At 59.3% G+C, this 9,034-nt stretch overlaps 1 protein-coding gene across 1 annotated transcript; it reads right to left on the bottom strand.

Moving 5' to 3' along the window:
* Positions 1–4,969: 4,969 nt before the first annotated feature.
* Positions 4,970–9,027, bottom strand: INHBC (inhibin beta C). Its single transcript, XM_014958893.1, has 2 exons — positions 8,630–9,027; positions 4,970–6,332 (listed from the first exon to the last, which is right to left on the bottom strand). Exons 1-2 carry the CDS (start codon positions 8,973–8,975, stop codon positions 5,590–5,592), a joined length of 1,089 nt encoding a protein of 362 aa, XP_014814379.1. The 5' UTR covers positions 8,976–9,027; the 3' UTR covers positions 4,970–5,589.
* Between the last annotated feature and the right edge of the window lie 7 nt (positions 9,028–9,034).

The following is a 9,034-nucleotide window of genomic DNA, read 5'->3' on the forward strand; positions in this document are numbered from 1 at the left end:
CCAGCTCCCCCCCCACGTCCCCCCCTTCCCCAGGTCCCGCACGGGCGCTGAGTGGGGCCGGTAATGCGGGACCGGCGCCTCGCACCAGCCCGGGCCCGAAGACTCGGAGGAACCCCCGAGTTTTCGGGCCCGGGCTGGTGCGAGGCACTGGCGGGGGCCGCTGGCTGGAAAGTGCCTTGGGAGACTGCAAATTAAAAATTAACGCTTTTCAAGGCAACAGCGGGGGCTTTCAGGAATTCCCACCCCTCCCCTGAGAGCCAGGCCCTGCCAAGGGACACCCTGGCACACGGCGCTCAGACCTTTGATTCAGGATCTGTTGATACTGGCAAAAAAACTCCTTCCAGGAGCCACTGGCAGCCGCTGCGGTTGCCGTCCCTTTCCCAAGCGATGGGCGAGGGGCTGGCACCCCGTGGAGCCCCACGTTCGAGTAAGGCCCAAGAGGTGATTGTCCCCCTGTACTCGGCACTGGTGAGGCCCCACCTCGAGTACTGTGTCCAGTTTTGGGCCCCCTACCATAAAAAAGACTTTGAGGTGCTGGAGCGGGTCCAGAGAAGGGCGACAAAGCTGGTGAGGGGTCTGGAGAATAAGTCTGATGAGGAGAGGCTGAGGGAGCTGGGGGGGTTCAGCCTGGAGAAGAGGAGACCTTCTTGCTCTCTCCAACTCCCTCAAAGGAGGTGGTAGAGAGATGGGGGTCGGTCTCTTTTCTCAAGTCAGAGGCGACAGGACGAGAGGAAATGGCCTCAAGTTGCGCCAGGGGAGGTTCAGGCTGGATATTAGGAAATTCTTTTTCCCTGAAAGGGTTCTCAGCCCTTGGACTGGGCTGCCCAGGGAGGGGGTTGAGGCCCCATCCCTGGAGGTGTTCAAAAGCCGGGTTGATGTGGTGCTGGGAGGTCTGGTTTAGTGATGATGCTCCTTGTTTGTTGTGTGGGTGACTATTTTTGTCAGTTAGGTTGACAGTTGGACAAGATGATCTTGAAGGTCCCTTCCAACCTAGAAGATTCTGTGATTCCGGGTCACGTCTGGCACAGGCCAAAGGCTGGGTCCATGGTGTCTGCGTGGCATCACCTGCGCTGGGCCAGGCTGGGGGGCTGGGGGTGGGCTCCCCACCGGGACCGGTGCATGAGGACGAGGGGCAACGGGCACGAGTTGGAACATAAAGGGTTCCACTCAAATACGAGATAAAACTTCTTCACGGTGAGGGTGGCAGAGCCCTGGAGGAGGCTGCCCAGGGAGGGTGTGGAGTCCCCTTCTCTGGAGATTTTCAAGACCCGCCTGGATGCTCCTGAGGAATGTGCTCTGACAAGCTCTGGGTGGTCCTGCTTCAGCAGGGGAGTTGGACTAGATGATCTCTGTGGTCCCTTCCAACCCTAAAAATTCAGTGAAATTCAGTGACCGTATCTTAGGGTGGTTGGTCATGCCAGCCTGGGACACCTCCTGCCACACCACCTGAGGGAACAGAGGACCCCAGCAGAAGTACGGTGTCACGGCAGGGGGAGAGGGGACGCAGTCGTGTGGACGCTGTCCTCCTCCCCTCTCTTTTCCCACCAGCCAAGGGGGGGTGGATGCCCCTCTGGAGGTCGCACCCTGCTGCTCTCAGGTTTTCCTTCTGTTCCCTGAAGAGCCTGAGGTGGTCCTCAGCCTTCGTGCTTACACCGAAGGTGTAAGGGTTACTTTCCCTGACAAGGGAGCAGACTTGCAAAAGAAGCCGGGCTGTGGCAAAGCCCAGGTCATCACTTTTCCATGTGCAGCTCGTTAGGGCTATAAATACACAGGTCCTGCCTGGGCCACCAGCTGTAGGGGCTGAGCAGCTCCTCGTGTGCTCTGGGGGTCCCTGCCAGCCCCACAGTGAGCAGAGAGGACCATGCCTGATCCATCCTAATGGATCACCCTTCCTTGACCATAGACTTCCTCACCCTGTGGTGTTCCCCGGGTGGGAGTGGGGCTTCCAGAGCTTTGGTCCCCCTTGTCCCAGCTGCTGGTTGCACCCAGGCATCCCGTTTGCCACGGGAAGGGGACAAGCCGCACGCGTGGAGAGGAAGGTCCTGTGTTGCAGGACCCTGGACCTCTGACCCAAAGGCACGTTTTCAGGTGGTTGGCAAAACCCCCAGGACAACGTGTTCTGCCCTAATCTCGAACTGCCAGGGACAGGGAGGGGCCTCAGAGACTGGGACCTGTCTTTGAGGGGGGCTGCTGGTAACCCAGGCACCCCCAATCAGCAGGTCCTTCGTGTCCCATGGGGTGCAGCCACCCTGTGGGGCTTGGGCTGGTTGTACCACAGCCTGAGCGGCCAAAGGCAACGTGGTGACAACTCAGGAGTGCAGGGATGTCTGGACTGGGGGGTGCCCCCCATCCCCTGTGCCTGACATCAAGGGACAGGGTCATAGAGTTAGAGTCATAGAGTTGTCCAGGCTGGAAAGGACCTCCAAAGGTCATCTCGTCCCACCCCCCCGCAGTCAGCAGGGACACCCCCAACTAGACCAGGTTGCCCCATCGAGCCTCCCCTTGAATATCTCCAGGGAAGGGGCCTCAACCACCTCCCTGGGCAACCTGTCCCAGTGCTCCACCACCCTCCCAGTGAAGAACCCTCTCCTCATCTCCAGTCTCAAGCTGTTCCCCTCCAGCTTGAAGCCATTTCCCCTCGTCCTGTCACTGCAGACTTTTGGAAACAGGTTCTCCCCAACCTTCTTGTAGCCCCCTTCAGATCCTGGAAGGCTGCTCTAAGGTCTCCCCGGAGCCTCCTCTTCTCCAGGCTGAACAACCCCAGCTCCCTCAGCCTGTCCTCGCAGCAGAGGTGCTCCATCCCCCTCCTCATCCTCGTGGCCCTCCTCTGGACCCTCTCCATCAGGTCCATGTCCTTCTTCTATTGAGGGCTCCAGCCCTGCACACAAGACTCCAGGTGAGGTCTCACCAGAGCAGAGTCAAGTGGCAGAATCCCCTCTCTGGACCTGCTGGCAACGCAGCTTTTGATGCAGCCCAGGATGGGGTTGTCTTTCTGGGCTGCAAGTGCCCACTGCCACAGTCCCCACAGGGCAGGTGGGCAGAGCCTGCCGTGTGTCCTGTGGTGTCCAGAGAGTGTGTCTGCAGCCCAGCAAAGGGCAGAGCTGGGCTGTGGGGAGCAGGTAAGGAGAGGGGGCCATTCCAGTCAAGGCACCCATGCCCCACAGGGGCTGTGTATCAGCAGCGGGCACCAGCCCTGCTCTGGGCCCCTTGGGCAGTGGGTTAAGTGCCTGGAAGGAGGGCTGCAGGGCCAAGGAGGAGAATTGGGGCCCTGCTCAAACCCCGCTGTATGTTTGCAGCACCTACAGATGCCTCAGCTCAAGGTGTTGGGCTTGTGCCACCCTCAGCTGTGGCATCTGTAGGGCCACAGAGCCCAGCCAACATCTCCTGTGCCGCTCACTCGGCGCCTCTCTGCCCGTGCAGCCTAGAGAGCTCCAGCACTGGCCCCCAAAAAAGCTGTTTGTTCAATAAATACAGACAGTGAAAAGAGGCGTTGGAAACAGAAGGGAAAAAAACAGAAAAAAACAAACACCAAACCCTCTTTGGGTTTGCGCAAGTGGCCTTGGGTCCCAGACAGTATTGATCCCCGAGTTTTCCATCCTGCCTGTGCAGCAGCTGGGTCAGCGGGAACCCTTCAGGTCCAAGTCCTGGAGGCACCAGAGCCTGGAAGCCTGGATGTCAGCACGGTGGGGATGATGGGGAGATGCAGGTCCTCGCTCCAGCAGGGCTTGGTGGTCGTGTCCACCTCAGGACGCATGCAACGGGGACAAACACTGTCCCTGTTGGTGGTTGTTTCATCCCTGCTTAAGGTGTCACGGGTCCTCTGGGGCAATGAGCATCCCGACCCCCCGGTTCAGTCAGAGCTGCTCGTGGCTCCGACCACCCCAGCCAGACCCTTGAGTGGGACAGGAGATGAAAAGCCACCCTTCAAGCTGGATGGGGAGAGGGGCTGACACCATCCTCCTCCCTCTGCTTCATCCTCCTTCTCCCTCCTGCTCCATCCTTCACCCTCTTCCCATCTGCTTCAGCTCTGTCTTCAGCCTCTGGGGTAGGGTCATCAGAGGTGGACCACGGGGCTGCGGTCACCCAGGTCCACCCCAGCCAGGTGCATCCACCTCAGAGGATCACCCCAGGAGCTCCCTTTGAGAATCTCCTTGCTTTCCCACCCCCAGCACCCTCTCCCTGCTTTCCCACCCCCAGCACCCTCTCCCTGCTTTCTCAGCCCTCCCACGTGGAGGACACGTGGGGAAGCGATGGAGAAACACCCGATTACCTAATGGGGCTGATGTGTCAGAGCCGCCCTTTGTCCCCAGCTCTCACGGCACTGACATGTCCCACTTTGTCACCAGCCAGGCTGGTGAGGGGCAGCGAAAGGGGGGGGGGGATGCTCTGGGACGCGGGCCAGAGACGTGCCGAGAGGCTGCTGCGCCCCAGTAAGGGAGATGCCATGGGGTTGTGGGCAAGGGTGGGGTGTCCTGGGCACCGTGGCTTTGGCCAAGTGGCAGTCTCTGCCCACTTCAAAAGGGAAAAGAGTTGCTCAGTTTTGTGGTGACTTCGGACAAGAATGGCCCAATACAGATGATTTTGGTGGAACGGAAAATTTGGCTCAATCAAGGAATGGTGCTTTCCCCGGTGAGAAGCACAAGCCCCCTGTATCCAGGGGGTCCCATACCGTGCCCAGGAGCTGGTTGAGACAAGTCAGAGGTTCTGCACCCCCCTGGAAAAGGCAGCCAAGGGGCTGGGGGGGCCCAGCAGCACCTCAGTCTTTGGGCACCGTGTGTCCTGGTGACGGATTCTCAACCCCCCTGCCTGGAGTTTATAACCAAGTTGGTTAGAAGAGAACTGCAGCTGGTGGAGTGGGTCAGTTCTGGGCCATCTTGGGGCTGTCTCTGCTAGGGGGAGGCAGAAGATGTGCTGGCTAATGACAGGGCACACACATATGTGTCACATACATGTGCACACACTACGGCTAGGAGTCTTTTATTGAACACCGGGATGCTTGGAGAAGGAGACACTTTCCTCCTACTGGGATCAATTTCCCCTTCCTCACCCCCCTCAACATCATGTCTGGCTGAGGAGTGGGGCCCCACGGATGGCCCTCTCCCCTCTGGCCTAGCCATCCCCCAGCATCTTTTCAGCTTCTGTCTTCTCCAGCAGCCTGAGGTGGCCACTGCTGGGACCCGTGACCTGAAGAGCAACGTATTCGTGTTGCAGCACCGAGGGCTGCGCCGTGGCCTTGGCCTGGGACCAGCAGCAGGACGAGCTGGGGCTGCCCCGAGCTGCCCGGGGAGAGCCCTGCGGGGAGAAAGGTCTGGTGTCCACCAGGAGCCAGCCCTAGAGACCGTGGCTCGTGGGCAGGGAGGAATCCATGGGCAGATGAGAAGGGGGAACAGAGCCGCGTGGGAGGTGAGGGAGGAGAGGACTTGCAGATCCAGCATCGCCCTCGATGCTTGAACCTCAGGAGGAGAAAACACTTTGAGAGGGCTCCCATCTCTCAGCAGTTCGCCAGGTCTCACGCTGGCAGAGAGGGGCTGGGAGGAGGAGAGCCCTGCCCAGCACCCATCCTGCCCTCCCCGCTCCTCAGGCACCCGGTCAGGTACAACCACAGGCATCGACAATCATGTCGGGGATGTCGGTCTTGACGATGTTTTTGTCCCGGTCGTAGTAGAGCAGAGAGAGGGGACGACGGTGTGTGGGGACGCAACAGGAGTCCACGGCTGCGTCCGCGTTGTTGGCTTTGATGAGGTTGAGGACGGCCGTGTGGAAGGAGGCAGCAAGTCCGGGGATGCCAGCCATGTGCAGGGGGCAGAGCCCCGTACAGTAGTTCATGTGATATCCCTCCGGCTGGATGATCCAGTCTTCCCAGCCGATCTCCTTGAAGTCCACGAAGAATTCCTTGCGGCAGCACATCCGAGAGTCCCCGCTGCAATCGATGCCGCGACGCTGGACCCTGTGGGGCCTCCTGGCCCGGGCTTGGGCTGCCACAAACGGCCAGTGGGAATCACTGCGGACGGCAAGGAGAGGAGAACCTCGGTCCTCTGCCACCTCCAGCTCCACAATCAGCTTCTGGCTCCCTCGGCTGAAGAGGTTCTGGACAGCTTGGCCCACGTCCAGCGTGGCCCAACCACCCCTCTGCACCTCCAGCCGTGTCTCGCTGGCCACGGTCACGTTCAGTCCCTTTGGGTCTGGCTGCAAGAGCCTGAGGGTGACAAGGTGCCTCCCGGGGTCGGGGACTGTCCAGAAGAGGTAGAGGGTGGCTTGGAGGATCTCGGTGCTCCCAGCCAGCTCCCGGGTGAAATGGAAATGCAGGCGAAGGCTGCGGGAGGTGGAGGACCCTGGGCACAAACCGAGAGCAGAGTCAGAAGGTGAAATATGGGGGGGGAACAGGGGTCTCCTGCAGTCGGGGGCCACCGAGTCGGAGCGAAGGGGAGGTACATACGAACCAGGGAGCGAGGGCACATCGAGGAGCCCCAACCTCCCTGCGCTGCTGCTCTTCCTCCTCCTCCTTACACTGCGTCTGCGCCTTGGTGCTAAACGCAGCAACCAGGCTTGATTCCACCTCCTCTGGCCTGATAATCCCCCTGTCAGCAAAGCTGCTGGAGGGTTTTGGAGCAGGTCATCTGGCTGTGTAAACCAGCCCTGGATTCAAATCAGTCACACTGATTTGCACCTCTAGTTTCCATGGCTGGAACCACCACCCAACATTGCTCCAGAACATCCCCCCCTCTCTACTGCTGAGGCTGCGGAGCTGCCTCTGCCTCTCCTGAAGGAAGGGCTGATGGAAACTTCTCCCTTATGAAGAAAGGCTGAGAGAGCTGGGACTCTTTAGTCTGGAGAAGAGAAGGCTGAGGGGAGACCTTATTAATGCTGACAAGTATCTCAAGGGAGGGTTGAAGGAGGAGGGAGCCAGACTCTTTCCAGTGGTTCCCAGTGAGAGGACGAGGGGCAACGGGCACAAGTTGGAACAGAAGAGGTTCCACTTGAATATGAGGAAAAACTTCTTTGGGGTGAGGGTGGCAGAGCCCTGGAAGAGGCTGCCCAGGGAGGGTGTGGAGTCCCCTTCTCTGGAGATCTTCAAGACCCACCTGGATGCTCCTGAGTAACGTGCTCTGACAAGCTCTGGGCAATCCTGCTTCAGCAGGGGAGTTGGACTAGATGGTCTCTATGGTCCCTTCCAACTCTAAAAATTCAGTGAAATTCAGTGAACCACGAGAGCTGGGTTCCTTGGCACAGCTCTGCCCGTGAGGACACAACCCCCCTCCTCCATGGGGCCGGGGGACGTGCAGTGGGTGCACATTTCTCAGGAGCTCTCTCCCCCCAGGAACTGGTTCTGGAGTGAGAGGTGGCAGCCCACCCTTTTGGGTAGGAAGGGGAGACACCGCTGCGTGTGGGGAGCAAGATGGGGTTTTGGAGACCTAAGTCCACCCGCTGCGAGCTGACAGGGGATCTAGGCTTAAAATTTTGGAAAACATGGCCATCTGACCCCCCCCCCCCCCCACCTCTACTGCAAATGGGGAGGGTTCAGCAGGAACGGACAACATCTTCATGTGATAGAGCAGCCCATCTGTGCTCCTGCACCCACACCCTCGCCCCAACATGCCCCATAGGTAAATGAGAGGGGCCCCAGAGCCTTCCCCTGTGTGTGGCGAGGGGGGGGCTGGTTGGGCTCTGCTCGGGATGGGGATGCAAATGTTCTGGGTTTGAAACCTCTCCTTGCCAGCCCTTCCAGCAGTGCCCACCGGCCGGGCACGTGGCCTGGCATCGCTTGCAGGAAGGTGATCATAGAATAGGGTTGGAAGGGACCTTAAAGATCATCTAGTCCAACCATCAACCTGACTCTGACAAAAAAAAATAAATAAGAAATAAGCAATAAAAAAATCCCTAAACCATATTCTTGAGGATCATGTCAACCCGTCTTTTGAACACCTCCAGGGATGGTGCCTCAACCTCTTCCCTGGGCAGCCCATTCCAATGCTGGAGAACCCTTTCCGTGAAGAAATGTTTCCCAATATCCAATCTAAACCTCCCCTGGTGCAACTTGAGGCCGTTTCCCCTTGTCCTATCTCCTGGGACTTGGGAGACGAGACCAACCCCCCCTTCTCTACACCCCCCTTCTCTACACCCCCCTTCAGGTAGTTATGGAGCACGAGAAGGTCTCCCTTCAGCCTCCTCTTCTTCAGATTGAACACAGAATCACAGAATCGTAGTGGTTGGAAGGGACCTCAGAGATCATCGAAAACCATCACCCACCCACACAACATCCCACCACAAACCAATAATCTTGGGCACCAGAGCATGCCCTGAAGAGCCATGTCTACACGTTTCTTAAATCACTCCAGGGATGGTGGCTCCACCACCTCCCTGGGCAGTCCATTCCAATGCCTGACAACCCTTGCAGTAAAGAAATGGTTCCTAATATCCACCCCAGCTCCCTCAGCCTCCTCAGACTCACTCCCCATGAGTGATGCCCCTGTGCAGAGGAGGAAACCCATCACCCAAGACCTTTCTTCCCTCCGTGCCCCCCACCTCAGGCCCCTTCCCTCCGTGCCCCCCACCTCAGGCCCCTTCCCTCCGTGTCCCCCACCTCAGGCCCCATCCCGCCGTGCCCGTGGGCTGTGGGATCCGTACAGACCTGGCTCAGCAAAGCTCAAGATCTCATATTCCTGCACAGCCGTCCCAGGCCGCGGGTGTGGGGCACCACCGTCCCGGGGCAGCCCCGGGGAGAAGGCCGTGTCCGTGCGCTGCGCACGCATCCTGCGGAGAGCGGTCAGCAGAGCCCCCCTGGACGTGGGCTTGGTGATGTTGGGCCTGTCCTCCAAGTGGAGCTTGGAGAGGATGCTCTGCTTGGCCAACGCGATGAGGACGTCCCGTTGCGTGGTGGGGGTGAGGGCCGCCAACCCGCAGGCTGGGCACCGCACTCCCTTGGGTGCTGCCGTCCTCAGAAGGCTCAGGAGCAGGAAAGCCACCACGGGTGTCATCTCTGGTGTCACGGGGGGCGACGACTTGGGGGTGTCTCAGCAAACCAGCCTTCCTCCAC

Source organism: Calidris pugnax, unplaced genomic scaffold (genome assembly GCF_001431845.1).
Source record: "Calidris pugnax isolate Ruff unplaced genomic scaffold, ASM143184v1 scaffold384, whole genome shotgun sequence".
In the NCBI taxonomy this organism is placed as follows: Eukaryota; Metazoa; Chordata; class Aves; order Charadriiformes; family Scolopacidae; genus Calidris; species Calidris pugnax.